The sequence below is a fragment of the Parasteatoda tepidariorum genome, chromosome 6 (genome assembly GCF_043381705.1).
Source record: "Parasteatoda tepidariorum isolate YZ-2023 chromosome 6, CAS_Ptep_4.0, whole genome shotgun sequence".
In the NCBI taxonomy this organism is placed as follows: domain Eukaryota; kingdom Metazoa; phylum Arthropoda; class Arachnida; order Araneae; family Theridiidae; genus Parasteatoda; species Parasteatoda tepidariorum.
In genome coordinates, this window is record NC_092209.1 from 35,363,926 (window position 1) to 35,383,877 (window position 19,952).

A 19,952-nucleotide genomic window follows, 5' to 3' on the forward strand; every position below is an offset into this window, starting at 1 on the left:
ATTTTTACTTATTTATTATTATTTTTGTTTTTGAAAATAAAATTGATTAATTGATAAAATTAATTCTTTAAAAATGACACTGACTATCTAACAAATTATAAAACAAACAAGTATTGAAAGAATTTTAATAAAATTTAAAAAAAAAATACTTTAAGTACTAATGTTAAATTATTAAAAAGCGTCCAAAACTCTTCATTTTTTTAACTAAAAGCCAAATTTTTTTAAAACTTTGTTTTCAGTTTCCCTAAAATAAAAGCAAATTAAATAAAGGTAAGCTTTATTTAAATTTTTTTATAAATATAAACAACTGAACATTTATTGGTTTAAAAATAATCAAATTATTATACTTACCTACATTAAATAAATTTGAAAAAAGCTAACTTTTTATAACAAAATACCCCTATTAAATTGCATCGCTTAAAATGAAAAATAATAATTGAAAAAAAACAATGAAGAAACTTTTTTAATTTATATTTTCTTTTCATTGATCTATTGAGTTCAGAACGAAAGTTTAAGATAACAGCGATTGTGCAGCAATCGCAAAGTAACAGCAGGTCTACGAAAAATAAGTATAAAAATAACTTCGCTAAGAGTAAAAAAGTCTCCCAAGTCGCCTATTCCTGAAAATAGTTGCTTTTTTTAGCCTTTTCAGGCAAAAAAAGTCACTATAGTCGCCTAAGGCTAAAAATAGTTGCATTTTAGTTGCCTGTGGCAACCCTGTAAATTTCATAAAATTAAATTGTGATTAATATTGTGTTTTGTTTAAAATATTATCAATTGATACGCAAACTGATGTATAGAAATATTTATTGCACTGTACATTTATATACAATTGAGTGAAATCATTGAACTAATAATTGAATTACAGATGAGCAATACATAATTTAATGAATCTTATCAACTTTCATAATGATGTAATTTGAGACAATTCCTTTTTTTCAATCAACAGATTATTTACTGGAAAGGAAGGATCTTTGGCTTGTGTAATATTTTGTTCTGTAACTGAAAATAATTTTTTAAAGAAAAATAAATCACAGACATATATAAATACATTCACTATGTTATGAATGTTTTATAAAACGATTGCCAGAAATACATGACGCATTTAAACATTGTTTTTTGTCAAAGTAAATTTTAAAAATGCAAATTACTTTTTCAATGTTAAAAATAAATTCTTTATTGGCATATAGTTAATATTATTTTAGAACTATTGTGATTTCTTGTTTCCAATTTATATACTAAAGTATAACTATATTCTATGTTTCAAAGCTGATATGTGACTTGCAGGTAAAAAATTACCCCCAAGATAAATTTATCTTTTGATGAGATTTGAGTTAAGATTATAGTTTAGTTATCCATATTTTTTGTGCTAATAAATTATTTTTTATTAACACCAATTACTGTATTTTTTCACTTTAAAAATAAAATGAATCCTGAACTTCCATTTAGATTGTATTTATTTATTAGAATTGTGTGAAAATGTTTGTCAATAAATTTTAAACCAGACATGTGTTTAATCTTTTTTAATAACTATATTCAAGTTAATTTAACTTCTGGCATTAACTTTAATTATAGAGTTTATGATGAAGAAACATTTTGTGTTAAATCATAATCCTTCATAAAAATTGGCAATTATGTTAAATTATAGATATCGAGCAAAAGCAATTTTACAGAATTTAACATGCATAAAATACCAGTTGATTCTTGATTAAAATTTGATATGCCTATTCCATTAAAAAGTGATGATGGCACTAAGTTGTTGTTAGTAAACAAAAAATGGTATTTAAAATGGATACAATTGTAGATAATTTATATAATATAAAATACAACCAAACATTGGCCTAGTTAGAATATCTTAGAAGTTGAGCCATAAAGTGTGCTCAAAGACTATTTGCCTTAAATCAAAAAGTTTTATTGGTGATGGGAAAAAAATAATAACAACCCATAACTAGCATAACAACCTTTTACTCGTGTATTTAGATAAATGATTCTTTTTCTTCTTTTAAATACTGTCTATAACTTAACTTGTAGTCAAATATTTTTTCATGGTCAAGTTTTTAGGGTGGGTTAAGACCACTCTGGCTCTTACCTAGTCCTAAAAGCTCTTAACATTGATTATAAGATTTACTATGCACAATTTGCTATAAATAAAATTAAACTAAAAATATTTCAGGTACAGTTCTGAAAAGATAAATCTTGAATATATTGTAACAAAAAAGATCACAGTATTATAAATATTTTACACTAAATAAACACAGGACAGAACACATAATATTAAATAATGACTGTAAAGATTCAAAGCCTCGATCTTAAAGTAGATGCGGATTGTAATTTAACTCGTCAGCGGGGATCTGAATAGGTTCTTCTGTGAAAATGCACAATGAAGGATATACACCTAATAGACAAACAAACGTATATTACACATATGGGAAAGAAATAGGAATACATTTATAAAGCATTTGAGACCAGAAATAATGAAAAAGGTTAAAGTGGTAAAAAAGGGATTTGAAAACTAGGAATGAAGAGTTTGACTTTTAAAATTAAACTGTGTCACAGTTAAGCAGAACACATTAAATAAAATTACCAGCAATCATTTTCGTGTCAACACACAAAATTTTTTCTTGATGCTGACGATAGTGCTTTTCATTGTACTCATATGATATTCTATCTTTGCCCACTGCATCATTTGTGCTTTTATACATTGTGTTCTGCATGATTTGAAAATGTTGGTTTAGGTTATTATTTACACTTCAAAGCAACTGTGGTTTCTAAATTTTTAAGAGAAATTAATGAAAACCACTTTTTACTATAATGACCATAAATACAAGTTCGAATTTTTGGTTACCTGAGTCAATTACTGAATAGTTAATTAGGGGAGAGTATAAAGATGTAAATATGACGTCACGGAAAGGTATCTCTTCTTCATAAACAATTCAATTTTCAGTTTAAACAAAGTAGCTGTAACTAGTGGTCAAGCTAGAAATGTCTTTTACAATTAAACTATTATTCGATTTTGTTTTATAATGTGCAATATGTTTGCTTTATGGACTTACGAATAAAAGTTTTATATTGAAATGCTCTGCTATATTTTAATAGAAAGGCGTAACAGTAATTATAAGCATTGTTAAATAAAAACTAGTTATCTATCTGAACTATATAAAACACAAATACGTATATTTAAAAAAAAATAATAAAATCGATGAAATTTCCTGTTTTGTTTTGGCAACAAAAAACTGAAATATCAAATGACTGAACAGTCTTATGCATGTATATTAAATATATTTGCTTCCCTACAGATTTCTAAATGAAAATTCTTTTTTCTAGTGGACAATGGAAGGCTAAAGCAAATAAAGAATCCACTTTTTAATAAGTGTGCTTTCTCGCTAGCTACTAATTCCTGGAATCGCTACTATTATTTCTGAGTCACGTATCTTTGGCGTGTAAGGACCAGCATTCATGCGTATATTGTATGCTTACTGGGTATTTTATTTAATTTTATAACCGTCCTTAAACACCCGATCCAATTCTGGGTTTACGACTACTAATGTTCAACTCCGTAGTTTTGTCATTTCGAACCAATCCAGAAGACAAGGAAACTCCTGCATCAGTACTCCCAGAGGTATTGATTTGTTATGGCAACATGGAGGACTTTGCGGCTTGACAGATTTAACGTGCATCAATCAATATTTACTACACAAGGAGTCTTGAGCTGGCAGGGATCAAACCCAGGAGCTCTTGAACATGGGTCCAGTGCCCTACCAACCAGGCTACGCCGGCCCACTTACTTGATTTTTTTTTTTATATAACCGTCGTCGAACGGTCAACCCATTTTAATGGGTTTACGACTGCTAATGTGCAACTCCGTAGCATCGCAATTTTAAACCCAATCCAGAAGACAAGGAAACTCCTGGATCGAGTATTGGGAGAAAATTTTGTCTTTGTGGAGGACTTTTTGATGGAGCTAACCCGCATTTGCGTTACATGGAGAGGAAGACCACGAGAACCTCCCAGGGTTAGCCTGACGGCAAGGGGACTCTAACCCATGATCCGTCTACCACTGGAGATATTTCACGTCAGCACTGTGGTCGGTGCAAGCCGGATGCGGAATTAGTATCGACTGGGATTCGAACCCGGTTTGCTTCATTGGAAGGCTCTATCCCCTAAGCAATCGTGGCACCCTTACTTGATATTTGAATATTTTTTTGTGCCTCAAATAAGAATATTTCTTCTAGCGCTGAAGGAAAAGTACAATATCGAATACTTTATTTTCTAGAATGCTCTGTACTACCCTTGGAAATGTGGTAGAGATATATGATGCTTCAATATTATGTTTTAACAGTTATATCTGTATGATTACAACTCTGACACATTAAACGTAAAAGCATAATTTCTCTTTGATGCAACTGGTAATGATTATTTTAACTAGAATAAAATAGTTTTGACAAAATTTACCATCAGGTTTTCAGGTTACAATCAGGTATGTCAACTATTACAACAATTTGTTATTTAATAAAAAAATATCCACATTCTCAGCATAATGGCCTTTGAAAGTTTTATTTACCTGGTCTTTCTATAGCTAACACAAATTATTTCAATTAAGATTTCGAAAGAACCTTCCAAAATATTAGCTTATGAATAAATGCAAAATAGCTAAAAATAAAAGTATATAATTATTTAATTAAGCATACCTTTTTTCAACAGAGTAGGATTGAAATTACTGAAAATATAGGAACATATCAAATTTGTTTAAAATTGTATTTTAATCATTTGTATGGAGCTGGGGAGAAATTATAAAATTAATTACCTATTTTTTTTAAAGTTCCAAACAACTTATTTTTAATGATACTAAACAGCATACCGTGATAAAACATTATCTCCAAATATATTTTATACAGCTGTATCATCATTACGGTTAAAATCAGAGAAAAACTTATACAGTCAGACCTCGATATAAGGTCACCCTAAGGGACATCACAAAAGTGACCTTATAAGCGGGGTGACCTTTTAACCGATTCATTAGCAGTTCATAACTAAGCACACAAATAGTACACATTACGATTTTTGAAAATGGTAATACAAACGAAAACGACCTGCTGATTAAATATTTAAGTCAATAAATTTTAACAGAATTAGTAAAAAATTAAAGAAAGTTAAATTTCAAAATTTTTTTTTTATTTAAAATAAAGCTATTTACAAATTCAAAGTGTACATACATGCATTACATCTTACCTTATTTAAAATAATCATTTATGCAGGTCTGTCTCATTTTTTATTTCATTTATCGAACAATGTTTTCTAGATTTTGTAACTTCTCAAAATGTTCCTCAGCTCCCTCATGGTTTGTAAAAAAATTTCGTATGACATTTATTGCATTGAAGGTTTCCGCTTGGGTTACAGCTACAGTCTTAGGATCACTGTCATTGTCCTCACTGTCCACAACTTGTGAAACAATTTCAGAAATTGTAGCTTCAGAAGTGGGTAATTGCCTTGTAAGGAAGTTAAATAGGCTTTTGTGAGAAAAGAGCTCCCCTCGCCTCAAATAAAAATGACCTTATAAGCGATAACGATTTTTAAAACTTGATCATATATCCGATAATCTACAACAAAGAATTCCTATTCAGTGAGCCGGGACTTTGGAAAAGTGACCTTATATGCAGATGACCTTATATCGAGGTCTGACTGCATTAATTACAATGTTTTCCATTTCTTTTGAACTCTTAATAAACAATTACTAATATTATAATAAATTAGCAACACAAGTCTTATAAACTCATAGCAGTTGCATTGATTTTTTTAATGTAAAAAGAACCTCAAGCACAAAGGGTGAAAATGTCAATAACAGATACTGCAAAAAATACTCTAAATATGGACTCATTGAAAAAGAAAGATAGTCAGCTAAAATTATTTCAGAGATATATTGTCATACATTAGGCACTGCATATTTCCTGGCATTTTACTTTCATTTATTTTTTAAATTTATATTTAATTCTCTCTCTCAGAAATATATTAGCCACCTTTTTTAATTAATGAAAATGTACAAGAAATTAATATTCAATGTGACACATAACCAGGTATCAAAATCTATTTACAATTTTCCCTTTCCTTAACTCCTTTTACATTAGCAAAGAAATATATTTCGTTACAGACTTGCTTTGCTTTGATTTTTTATATTGGAATTTTCGTCAGATTATTTAAATAACCGTTTCTTTTCATTGTTCCATTGGTTTGATTGGCTTCCTTTTTTGCAAATCATTTTCGATAAAACCGCAACAATTAATCTTACGTCTCTTTCCTCAAGCCTGACAGTTAAAATATTTTTTTTTTTTAATTTAAAGAAAATATACGAGAATATTTAGTTAATAATATATATTCCCATTAAGAGAAAAACTACTGATAATTCATCTAGAGGTTTGGTAGTAGAATGAGGCCTCTTCTTCATTATTAAATACACAGTAAAAAAAACCGAATCTACATGTTTCAGTTCATTTTTTCTCATTGCTATTGCTCCAAAGAGCAAGATCTACAACAACATCATAGACAGAGTCATTTAATCCATAGAGATCACAAGCTAAGCTTGAAATCAATCAAACCATCAAAATGTAAAGAGAATTAAGTCAAGTCAATACTAACATACAAATTATTTCAAAACTCTAACTTAGGGTTTAAGTTAAAAATTAATGATTTTGTTTTCCTTTAACTCAATAGCCTAAGTAAAAAATCAATAAGACATGCCTATTTGATAAATTATAAGATCTCAGATTATAATTTTTTTTTATACACATCAGGATAAACATTTTGCTTTGTTCATTCGACCATTTCTAATTTCCAAAATGGGAATGAATAATTTCTTTTGGCTCAATTAAATCTTTTTTATGTAATCACATACCAAAACACAATTATTCAGCAAACCCTGGATGCTCTTATCAAATTAAAAGGTAACTCACGCACAGTGAAAAAGTTTTAAAAGTATAAATACCTTTTAAACTAGCTGAAAAGAATAATAATTATTAATAATAAATAATCCATAGAACAGACAAAAAGGAGAAAGCATAAAAATGTTAAAGGTAAAGGTTTACAAAATGAAAAACTTACAGTAAATATTAAAAACAATATTTACATAAGTGAAAGAAATTAAACAATTCAATGTAAGAGAAGATAGATTAAAATGAAAGATTTCTTATTTGTGTATCGCTCAATCTTGTAATGGGTTAAGATATGAAAAAAAAAAACAATAAAATTAAATCTCTTCACGTTATGTCAGTTATATACTCTGGTAAAATATTTAAGAAAAGTTATAGCAACATGATGTTTAACTCTTACATTTTAAAAAACTTATCTTGACAAATTTTTGTAACTGTCTTTATTTAACTAAAAACAATTTCAAAACAATAACAACTAATAAAAAATAATCAACAATACAAACAAATATAAATAAAATTTGCTTAGTTCTATTATTTCAATTTAAAAAGTATCTTTTAATATCATTTTATACTCTGCCTAAACACTACTAAGAAATTTTAAAAACAAAACAATTTGTAACATAATCAAAAATGCAAAAAACAGAAACATAACTTCGCTTTTCACTTTTGTACTATAAAAATATAATGTGACTAGATTTTTCAAAAAACTTTGTTCTAAAAATCGAAATAATAGCAATTTAAAAAAAAAAACAATAAGCATTACAAAAAAACAGAAACAAACATTTGTTTAACTCTACACTCTACTTTTGCATTTTTCAACTCTTATTAATCAACTGAAAAACTAACTTCTAAACTAATAATAAATAAGAAAAACAACAGAATTTGTGACAAACAAAAATATATAAAAAAAAAAATGCAACCCTTCTTTTGAACCAGAAAATATTTAAAATATTTATTTTTCCAATTGACATAATTTAATCATAAATCATAAAATAACAACCAATAAAAACAACCAAATGTGCAGCAAACAGAAACATAATATAAGAAAACAAAATAAAACAAGGACATAACATGTTTTGTTCTACTAAAAATGCTCGAGACAATCAAGATTCAGGTGAGATGAGGATAGGAACAATATTAGGAACACTTATTAATAAGAGGTAGGTGCTGCTCACCATGAGTAGTTAAACTACATTTCGTTTTGTCTTCTTCAATGTACAAAGCTGTTAAGAAAAAGAAAAGTCCACCCACAACCAGCACAGCCATTGGTATATACAATGCATATTGCAGAGCTAAAAATTCATCTGCAGTTGTTGATTTTAAAACTGCATCAGATACCTGCAATAGAAAATAATTATTTTTTATTATTATTACAAAATAATTATTTTTTCTTTATAGATTCTTATTTGAGTCCCAAATGAGTCTAAAAGATACTCTTAAGATATTTTTTTTAAGTAGACATTTCCTATATAAAGAAAAAAAAATATTTTGAAACCGTTTCCAGCACGTTTTGACCATACCGTTCACAAACAGGCAAAAAAGTTTAATCGGTTTTAATCTTAGAACAAGAGTGACGAAATTCCATTCTTCTCTTTTTGTTATAAGAAAACGTTTTTGTATTAAATTTTAAAAAAATTTAAAACGAACTTTTCGTTTTAATGGAAAATATTTCCAACACTGCACTGACAGTATTTTATTTATTGTAACTTTTTCATCAAAATTTATATAAAATATATATTTAGAAATTGAAAATTCGATGGGTACATTTTAAACAGAATGATGAAACCAGATTTAATAACAATGTTTCATAAGTTTTTAAAAATCTTGAATTGTATTTTAGTATTTTTGCAACTAAGACCTTAACTTTCTTTACTGTAATTTGTTTTTCTGATAGATTTAAAATATTGATAAAAGAATTATTATTAAGTAAAGAATAAGATGTCACGTGAATATTATGAAGTAAGTAAAAGAATTCAAAATATTTAGTTCCATAATAACAGAACTTTCTTTGAAAGAAACGCGCAAAGCAGCAGAAATTTTTAAAAGAAAGAATAATTGAAGCAATAAAGAAAAAAGAAAAACAATGGAAATAAAAATATGGCCACCGAAACCAATGTCTTTTAGGGGGTACCAGCTATGGAAGCCATAGAACAAAACCTTTTCTATTAAGAGAGCCAGACAAATGTCAAAATTTGCTCTCTCAGTACCCCGAAGGTTTTGCAAAAGTCCAGGAAAAATACCAGAAATACATAAAATCAAATCAGAAGAGAAATTTCAAACAAAATCTTGAAAATATAGTACAAAAATGAAAATACAAAAACTCACCGTAAAGTGGTCAAACAACAATTTCATGAAAAAAACTGAGTCACCAGTGAAACCTATGAAATGAACCTTTTCAAAAGACAACAAGCAAACAATTGTTTACTTTTCCAAAGTTGAAATAGTTATGATGAACTTGAAAAGCTCCACATCGCAGAACTGACCAAAGTACTAAGCAAATTGCTTCAGTTTTAAATTTAATAAAGAAATTATAGTACATTTAACTTAAGTATAGATTGAAGATACAATAGTTAAAAAAGAACAATTATGAATATTTCCACACATTAATATTAGCCTTACTGTATTAATCAATAAACATTTTGAAATTTTTCTATCTCCTTTTAATTGGATTTTTTTACTCTTTTTTTGCTAGGATTTAATTTAAAGCCACCATATAACAAATAAGGCCTGACGGTAGATGTAGTATTGTATAATTCTAATAGATTTCACATCTAAATTTCTAAAATAATTTATTGATGATTCATATTTTATTATAATTTTAATACCTAAAATTGCCATAGAAAAAAAATTAAAATAGGTTTTTTAAAATTAAATTGCAGATTTTAATAGTACATTAAAAAAATACATTTGCATGTGAGACATACTGACTCTTTTTGTTAAATAAATATTCAACTGCCTGGGAAATGGGGAAAATATTAAAATGTTAAGAGGGCAAAATAAAGTGCTAGAGTACTATTATTAAATAATAATAATAATAATCCCAAATATTTTCTTAATTTTTGACAATAACAAAACAAAAAAAGAGGCTAAAATTCATAATTTTGAACATTTAAAAAGTTAATATTTTGTTCTCTCTAAAATAATAATAGAACAATAATTTTTTTGATTGTTTAATTTTAAACTTATTTCACTATTCATATTTTCCAACACTCAATATAAATAGTAATGATTGAAAAAAAATTAAAAAACATATGTTTTTCTTTCAAATAATAAATATAAACTTACAACTCCAATGAAGTAAGGACTAGATGCATCCCCAAGTGCATGAGAAACAAGTATTTGAACAGCTTCTGCCATTGATCTTCTCGTCGGTATAATGACATACTGTAATTATTAAAATATATTTGATAATATTAAAAAAATCTACTATCACAAACGAATGAATAAAACTGTAATACTTTATCATAAAATTAGATTTTATTTATGTCATTTCTTTACAAGAATGGTAGCTTAGAAACAAGAATATTATGTAACAAAATATGCTGAAATTTTAAAACATCTTAAATAATGAAGTCTCTCAATTGCTTCAGTTCTCTTTTGACACAATTGATTATTTAAAATAAGTATTTCCAAGCTTTGATAAAGGAATGAATAAGAATTTTCGATTAAGCAACTTAAGATTCCTAGAAATACTTATGTATATATGTATTTAAAATTATTATTTATATGAAAAATGACGAACAGCTATATTTTAAAATTTAATAAATGGTTAATGATTTTTATAGAATTAAGAACCTTTTCATGTGTATTAATTTATAATCCTTTTGTATACTTTTGAAAGACTAATTTATATCTATTAGGTTTTTAAAAAAATACAATTAACTTCCTTAGCAACAATTTTACCCTGGTCCAAGTTAAGCTTAAAATTGGTTCAATATCGGCCCCAAACGAACATGCAAAGAAGGACCAATACTAGGATATCTAGATCTTTTAACATTGGTCCTACATAGGGCAAATCTGGGGCCTATATTGACTGAATATTATATGTAAAATATCGGGTAAATTTGACAATTCCATATAGGGTCAATATTGAATGCAAGGCTGTAAAATATTGGGTGAATCGGGCAATTCTATATCGGGCCAATATGGAAAATAACAGCCCTTTGAACCTATATTAAGCGAAGGTTCGTCAATATTGATTCTATGAGGGACCAAGTTATTTTGCTGCTAGGGTTTTATTTAAATAACTTACCAAAAGCATGTCTGCGACAATAGTCCAATTCACACATAAGCAAACTTCACCCAGAAATATAAGGATCTAAAATAAAAATATTTCTAAACATGAACCTAACAATTTATACCCTTTGAAAAAAAATAATTAATTTAATGAATAATTTTTATTCCTTTATTTTTAAATGAGATGGGAGCACAAATTACAATTGTGATTCTATAAAAGATTTCATTATATTTTAATCACAGATTTGTCAATTTTGTTAAAATAGCAAATTAAAGTGTACTTTATTACTATGTTATCATCTCTATTGAGTTAAAATATGGTGATGAAAGAATGAGACATAATTGTATCACAGCATGTTTCGTAATTTGCCATGAAACACAACTTTAACGTGTTTTGAGGCATTGTCTTGTTAAAATATTAATTTACTGTCAATTAAAGATTTAAAAAATTACAAGAAGAAAAAAGATAATGTGAAATAAAACTTTTTAAATTCTCATCAAAATACTTGTAGCAAAATACTTCTATGATTTAAAAAAAAAGCTTTAATATAACTTGATTTTGATTAGATATTTCCAATTTAAACAAAAATTTCTAGAAGTAAGAAATAAATAAAACTTCACTTAAATTTGGTAGTTAAAAAATTAATAAAAGCTCATTTGAAATTTAAATAAATTATAAATAGCATATTTTGATCTGGTCATACAAAATAATACATTTCGGTTTTTACAGTTTTTGAAAATTTAAATAGTACACCTCACCCATGATAATGGCATGCTATAATCTGCCGCTACAATTCCAGCATAAGCCAAGGGAACACTAGTTAAAACACCAAAAGCACAAATTAACGGATCAGCTCTGGCATTTTTTTTACGAAAATATTGTGAAGAAGATGAACCAATAATGACTCCAACGATTCCAGCAATGCAAGTAATGACACCAAAGACTAAAGCAGCCCTAAGAAATAGAGAATAAAATAAATCAATAAATGAAATAAAACAAATACATACAAGTCAATAAAATAAATTGTTTCTTAATGATTAAGTAAAACTTGTTTTAAAAAATTTGGAGAAAAAGTTCATAATTAAAAACATTATGCGTTAAATGAATTAAAAGAATAATTAAATGAATGAATGAATAAAAAGTAAACTCTAAAAGCATACAGGGGTCTGTCCAGACATTTTGTAAAAAGTCCGTTTTTGCAAAATTGTGAAAAAATTACTCGTAATTTGTGAATATAAAATAAACGTTAAGTCACATTCCTTCAACCAGGGTCCGCTTTTGTGAATTTGTGCAAATAGGGTCCGTTATGGCAAAAAAACCTTTTTAAGGAGTTTTTAAATTGTAAAGACATACAAGATTATGCTCAACACTGTAAATATATAATTAAAAGAATTAAATTTTAAAAAATAAGCAACAATTGCAGCTACTAAATTAGCGATGCAACATATAAATATTTGGTATTCAGCATATACTGCTGAACGCAGAATATTCTTTTCAGACGAAAAAAGGAAGAAGCGTCTGTCAAAGACAAAATTTAGGTCGTTTACATCTGTCTTTCTTCCCCCCCCCTTCCTAGGAAGGGTTTATTCGATTAACAAAACAATAATGACAATAATTAACAAAACAATAACAAATTTGTGAAGGGTCCGATTTAAAGATAAATTATTTTGTGAAGGGTCCGTTTCTAAGTTAAAATACTTTGTGAAGGGTCCATTTTTATGAAAAGATATTTTGTGAAGGGTCCAAATTTCCTCTCAGCAGACCATTGGCATATAATTGGTTTTGCAGTATTAAATATAGAATAATTATGGACTCTACACATACTGGTCAAACAGTGTTCAAAATCAAGTTGACACGAATGCAACGGGAAAAAAAAGGTCACTAAAGGCACGTTAAAATCCTTGATTGTCTGTTTAAAAAATCATTAACTAGGGTTAATTGTTTGAAATTTTAGTAAACTAATGGTGACATATACAATGAATTTTTGTTACAATATTTTGGGGACCAAATAAATATATTGTCGTAGAGGAATATATTGCTACATAGACGGTGTAAGTATTTTGGGAACACAAGTTTTTCTTAATTGTAATATTATATATGCCCTACTGAAAATGTATATTTATACACACGTATTTATATATGTATTTTTATATATCGTAGATAAGGTTAAATTTGGCTTGAAAAGAAAATACAATGAATTTTCGTTACAAAAAAATTTTGGGGACCAAATAAATATATTGCCGTAGAGGAATATATTGCTACATAGACAGTCTAAACATTTTGGGAACACAAGTTTTTTTTTAATTATAATATTATATATGCCCTACTGAAAATACATATTTATACACTTGTATTTATATATATATTTTTATATATCGTTGATAAGGTTAAATTTGGCTTGAAAAGAAAATTGCTTTCTTCCAGCCATTTTAGGGGGAAAATGCACTCATAAAAAAAAGAAAATTAAATGTTTTTGTTTAAAAAAACAAGTAGCAGAGTTTTCCGAAAATTGTCCAACTTCATGTACCTAAAGTGTCAAATCGTTTGATTTGTTAATGCGATGTGTATGGTGACTCCTGACTCATTATTAGGTTTTAACATGAAAATAATAAAACCAAAAAAGAATGATACACATATGACTTCTAGTAGATATTATCTAGAAGAGAAGAGTTTTGTGTAGTCTCTACCTATTTGAAGGATGGGGTTATATTGGAATCTGAACAATAGCCATTCTTACATAAGCGAAAAGGAATAAGTACAAAACCGGCAAACTTCTCTTGCCAGAAAAGACATAAAAAATGGCTAAAGATAATAAAATAAAAACCTTTTCGGAATTTGAAAATGAAAATACCATAACAATGTGAGAAAATAATGTTGATATTTTCTTTTAAATAGTTTCACAGGGGTTAATAACTTTAGAAAATCTCACAATATTGAGGAGAGAATATCATGAATCTATATGCAAATTCATCAAGACCATGAAATATTATTGTAGTAAAGGGAGTTGTATTGGATATCATTGTAGATAGAATTTATTGTATTTAAGCTAAAAAGTTATTATATACATTTAATAAATAGTAGGTAACACAATTACAGTAAACGGCATTACTTTATAAATAACAATGAAATATTTAATCATATGTATCATACTTTGGTGGGGCAGAGCCAAGAGAAACATGTCTTTTTATTGCTAATTCCATGTATTTAGGTCCAAACCAAGCCAAAGCACCTGTAGCAAAGGTAACACTTGTAAATCCTAAGGTGGAAAATACAAAGGACTTTCTAAAAAAAAAAAAAAAAGGATTATCAAAATTTCAAGTTAAAAGTACGAAAAATAGTTAAAACAATATTTTTTAACATTTAATGATATAATTAAGCATTATAAGTCACTCATTTAAGTTTTATGGATTCAAAATTTCTTTCTTTGGAACTTTTGGTAAAAGTATAAAAATAAGCATGTTACCGTGATTTGAGAATGTTTCACACAAAATTCAATAAAATTACTTTTTTATTAAATCAAATAAAAATTATTGTGATGATTGTTTTTCGTATTTATCTTTAAAAAAAAGTAATAAGATGAGAAGCTTATTTTATTTTTCATTTGTGCATTTAGTTAAACAGGATCAAACCTAAATAAATAAAAACTAAATAAATAAACTATTTATGCCTATTTCATTTTTAGTTACAATTAAATCAATACTTTCAAATGAAAAATTCACAAAATTTTGTATAAATAACTAAAGACATCAGAAGTAGATTTATTTTTTTACATCGCTTTTGTTTTTTACAATTCAACTATATGTAAAAAATATATTGTGTAAGGTGGTTAAATTACTCCAGTTGTCAGTAATATAATGGTTATAAACCGTTACTCACGTTCGAAACAAATCTCTCATATCTGCAGATAAAGATGTTGCTTCCAAAACAGCACCACCTTCAGCTTCACCTCTTGGTGGATCTTTGACGTAAAGAAGAGTCAAAATTACTGACACAAGACCTAAGGCAGGCGTGACCTTGATTTAAATAATAAACATTTAGTTACATATAAAAATAATCAAATTGAATATCTTAACAGTTTACCAATAAATTTAAAAAAATACTTTTATAAAGAAATTCTACTTTTTATTTGAATCTCAATAAACAATCAGGGTAGGTAACCACAAAAATTAAGAAAAACTTTTTTTAATTTTTCAACAAAAAATAAACATTAAAATTAACCTTTTAAGCATTCAAAAAAATTTCATTAATAGGATATATGCACACATAAAAAAAATTTCTATCAATTGTGGAAAGTTTTTTTATATATATTAACAAAATGCAAATGAATTTTTAAAGACTTTTACATGATCATGATAAAATAACTGGTAGTTTCTGAAAAAGAACTGTTTTCTTGATTATATTAGCCACCATAAAAACAATTTATACACAATTTTAAATATATTCAATATTGAGTGGCTCATTTTATTTTTTAAATTAATAATTAATTTACTTAATTACATAAATTAAAATAATTATAAATTTTTAAAATTAATTTGCAACAATAAGAAATATTCTTTATTTATGAATGATTGCCACAATTTTTTTCTTTGCTTAACTTAAAAATAATAGAAGAATGTAACATAAAATAACAATTATACCTGTAATGAATGTTGCCACTGGCCTAGAAAAGATGTAATCTGATCGCCAAGAATATAGCCCAATCCACTAAAATAAAATAAAACCACTTTAACTACATGACTGTTGAAATATTTATTTTAAATCACAGATTACAAATATTATATTTGAGAACTAAGTTTCAAAAAACAGCTCATTTAATCAAATCATAATAATATGAATAGGAAAATCTCTTTTTTATGCCAAAGTTCCATTCTTCTTTATCTCAAACAAAGTTGAAAAAGTTTTCATGGCCTTAAAAATGATAAAAATGAAGAAAAAAAAAAATGATAAATGAATCATATTTTTAAAAGTAAAAAAAAATGTTTTTACAATTATTTCAAAACTCTTTAGTGCACAGTGAATTGGTTTTGTAGCATAAAGTTATTATAATATTGAAATTATGTAGTACACAGATAATTATTCCATAAAATAAAATATTTATTTACCTTCCTACAGGAATGGCAAAATAAAATATGGCTAACATTTTTGACCGTTGGTCCTTTGAAAACAAATCTGCTATTATAGTGGGAGCTATAGTTGAATAACTTGCTTCTCCTGTACCAACTAAAGCTCGAAGAAACAAAAATACTCCAAAAAGCTAGGAAGTTTAAAAAAATATATTAATACAGACCAAATATTTTAATTTAAGACCTATTAATGCTAAAATTTTCTACATATAATGGATTTACTGAGAGTAAGTATAAAATTTTGAGAGTAAGTAAAAAACAAAAATTTTGAAAAATCAAATTTCAATTAGAAAAAATAAATTTAATATTTACATGAGGAGGGATGAAAGAACCTAAAAGAGTTGTAACGCTCCAAAAAGTTACTCCAACAGCAATGATAATTTTCCTGCTGTATCTGTCACCTAGATAACCAAATATTGGAGCCATAATCATATAACTAACTATAAATGCTGTTTGAAGCAAGCCTCCTTCTGTGTTTCCAATTCCATAAAAATTTTGTACTTTCTCCAAAACGCCTAAAAATAAAAACAATTTTTTACGGATTCAACTTATAAGAAAACATTTTAATAGTAGAATATTAACTTATATTTCTCTTCTTCTAGTCTATAGTAATTTATAGTACAGTAGAGAACCGATTTTCCGGAACGATCGGGACCATCGCTATTCCGGATAACTGATTTTTCCGGTTTTCTGAATCGCTACAAAAAGCCATTTTTTTACTGTCAAACTCAACTAAAATATATATATATATTTAGAATAATTTTAAAAAACTCTTACTTCTTTTGATAGTGTAAGAAACTAATGATTATTTCTAAAATGATGGTAAACATCTTTTAAAAAAGAAAGAAGAATTCAGAAATCTTTTGAGGGAATTTGTTTTGTTTTTTTTTAATGGCGGTAAAATTTATAGAATTTCGTTCCGGTTTTCTGGCTTTCCGGTACTCTGATTTCCGGATAAGAGGTTCTGTACTGTAGTACTCTTATAGTAGTACTACTCTATAGTAAGTCACATTAGAGCTGCACAATGGACTGTTGCGAACGGTCTGGGGAACATCCCTGAAATTGATTTGAAGATATACCATCACAATTTTTAATCCTCTGTGGATGGCTCCCTCGCTTTGTTAGCCAGACAACATGCGCTTTAAGTCGAGCACTTTATGATAGATCAGTTTAAAAAGGACCGATACCGCACACTCTTGGTCCCTCCGCAGACTGATCAAAGTGGTCACCCATTTGCAAAATGACAGCTAACGTTTTTCTAAATAAGGAATGAACTCTAAAGTATACAATAAATCACAAATGTATTTACTGCTACATCCAGATTTAAGAATATGCAAGTTAAATAAATTTTAAATTAAAAGCTGCAAGTGTTGATTTGTTTTCATCACGGTTGATGCTAAATTTGATTATGACTATCCATTAAACAGATTTAATACGATAATATTCCTCTTTGTTTCAAAACTCAGAAGACAAAGACATTCTTATGTCAAGCATCATGGCATTTATGAAATACTTTTTGAGTAGAAGTTACTTGCAAGTCGTATGATTAGAGAAATACAAAACTTTTACAGATAGCTTATAGCCTGGCTAGACTGGCATCATTTTATAACTGGGTATTAATATTTGCTTTTTAGGTGGTAAGGTCAAATCACTGAAATGTCATAGAGAAGAATTATGTTTCAAATCTCAGGTGGCAGCTTGCAAAACTCAGTTTCAGATCGATAGTAACCAGATTGTCTAAGAAGTAATGGCGGCCTATCTACAATTCTGACAACATTGCCATTTGTCACCTAAATTGTGGAGCTTTTATCTCCATGACCCCTGTGCATCACAAAGAGCTGTTGAAGGAATACTTTTTACTATGGGATTTGTAGACAGTGTACAGAGTATGAAACAAAATCAGTCAACTACGGCACTGATTTAAATCTAAATTATTCAAATTATAAATAAACACTCTATTTCTTAACCCATAATGTGAAAAATCATTTTACATATTATAATGTGGAGTTAGATTTTACATTGAGTAATGTGAAAGTTCCCCAATGTAAAATGAATTAATATCACTTTACATTGGTGAACTTTAAATAAACTTTGAAACAAAATTTAAGATGTCATTTCATTGTAACAAGAAGAATTTCTCATCAGAATGTATAAATACTTTAGATACCAATATAAATGAGTAAAATTTGGTGACAACTGGACATTGGCATGCGAGAAATTAAAATCACAGATGGGAACATACTAAGATAAAATTTGTAACCACTCCAGAAAAACCACTATAGATAATTTTTTTTAATTTACAGCAAATAGCAAACTGGACAAATGGCACTTTAGCGATATCAGTTAGGGCAATCAGGGTTTGATATGGAAAATATCCCATTAACTGTAAAAATTTTCATTCTTAAACATTTTCACAGTGCTCAGAAATTTTAACAGATATTTTTTAATAGGTAGGTTGTTTTACTTTCTTTACTGGAACCAGCTCCAAAATAATCATAAAATTTCAGTGACAACCAGGAAGTAATGAGCAAGAAAGAAAAAAATAACATAACGGAAGGTGACAGTCTTGAAAGATAAAACTCATAACCTAGATTTGATTTATATCTAAATATATATATAAGTATATTGAGAAAATGTAAAAATTATTACTAAAAATAGCAATTTGTGAACATAAACTAGATTGACTTGGGTTTTACTTTGATTTAGGATTTAACTTTTTGGTGTTATATTTCAGATAATTTTTGTATTTACTAGTTATAATAGATAGTGTAGAATCCAGCCAACCACTACATGGTCTAAAGCTTTTGTTGTTCGCCACATTGCCATAATGAAACCCAACACATCTTCGTTCAAAAGTATGTGCTATTGCAGACTGGAATTACAACACTTTTTTTAAAAATTTATTTGCATTATTGTACATCACATATTTTATATATATATATATAAAATATACAGATAAATTAATCTTAGTCTATTACATATATATGTTAGCTAGTATATGCATAGATATATTAACTTGGACTTAGATATAGGTGTATATATAATACATTTAAATGCATTTCAAGTAAAGTACAACAATGGGGCAGTTTCATTTAGTGCATAAGGAATTTTTGCTGACCCCCTGTCACGTGCTCCTTTAATAGATAGATATAAATATAGAAAACAAATACATTGATTGAATTTTGCAGGTATAATACCAAAACTTTAATAATTTCACCTGCAATTGTAAATCTGTCCATATAGTTAATTAAATTTATAAAACACAATATTGCAACTGAAAAATAACGTTGCTTTGAGCGATTAGTAGGTCTAATATCATGATGTTTTATCGATGATTCAGTAACAAAACTTGAGCTGTCAAATCGTTCCTCGTTGTCTTTTCGAGAGAAGTCATCCTCATTCACATAAGCCAAATTAGTATGAGAAGGCATATTTAACGTTTTTATTAATAGAACACAAAAAATATATTTAAAATATCATTTCGCAGAGAAACTTAATCTAGGTTAATGGTTCTTAAGATTTTGTTTGTTGACGAAACAACAGGAGACGAGATAGCGAGATTTTGTTTACATTGTAGTGTTGCCATATGCATTACGTCATGTGAATTTTTCTATTTAAATATTATTTTTATATAATATTTTAAAAATTGTCAAGCAGATATTCATAAATTTT

The 19,952-nt window shown here is 27.5% G+C and overlaps 1 protein-coding gene across 2 annotated transcripts; it reads right to left on the reverse strand.

Annotated features, from left to right (window-relative positions):
- Positions 1-790: 790 nt before the first annotated feature.
- Positions 791-19,869, reverse strand: LOC107441283 (protein spinster homolog 1). Of its 2 annotated transcripts, none has more exons than XM_016054485.3 (11): positions 19,498-19,869; positions 16,593-16,795; positions 16,260-16,411; positions 15,795-15,861; positions 15,034-15,170; positions 14,308-14,439; positions 11,916-12,111; positions 11,173-11,238; positions 10,206-10,304; positions 8,096-8,258; positions 791-1,002 (listed from the first exon to the last, which is right to left on the reverse strand). In XM_016054485.3, exons 1-11 carry the CDS (start codon positions 19,709-19,711, stop codon positions 905-907), a joined length of 1,527 nt encoding a protein of 508 aa, XP_015909971.1. In that variant the 5' UTR covers positions 19,712-19,869; the 3' UTR covers positions 791-904. The 2 variants fall into 2 exon arrangements, with proteins under 2 accessions (XP_015909971.1, XP_015909972.1); XM_016054486.3 differs by having other exon boundaries at positions 791-2,395.
- Positions 19,870-19,952: the final 83 nt, after the last annotated feature.

Excerpts from the sequence above, each read along its gene's own strand:
- LOC107441283 (XM_016054485.3), bottom strand. The coding sequence starts at position 19,711 with ATGCCTTCTCATACTAATTTGGCTTATGTGAATGAGGATGACTTCTCT. Across the intron at positions 15,171-15,794 it reads AGTGGCAACATTCATTACAG|GTCACGCCTGCCTTAGGTCT; the intron begins GTATAATTGTTA and ends ATTTAAATCAAG. Across the intron at positions 10,305-11,172 it reads TTGTCGCAGACATGCTTTTG|TATGTCATTATACCGACGAG; the intron begins GTAAGTTATTTA and ends TAATAATTACAG.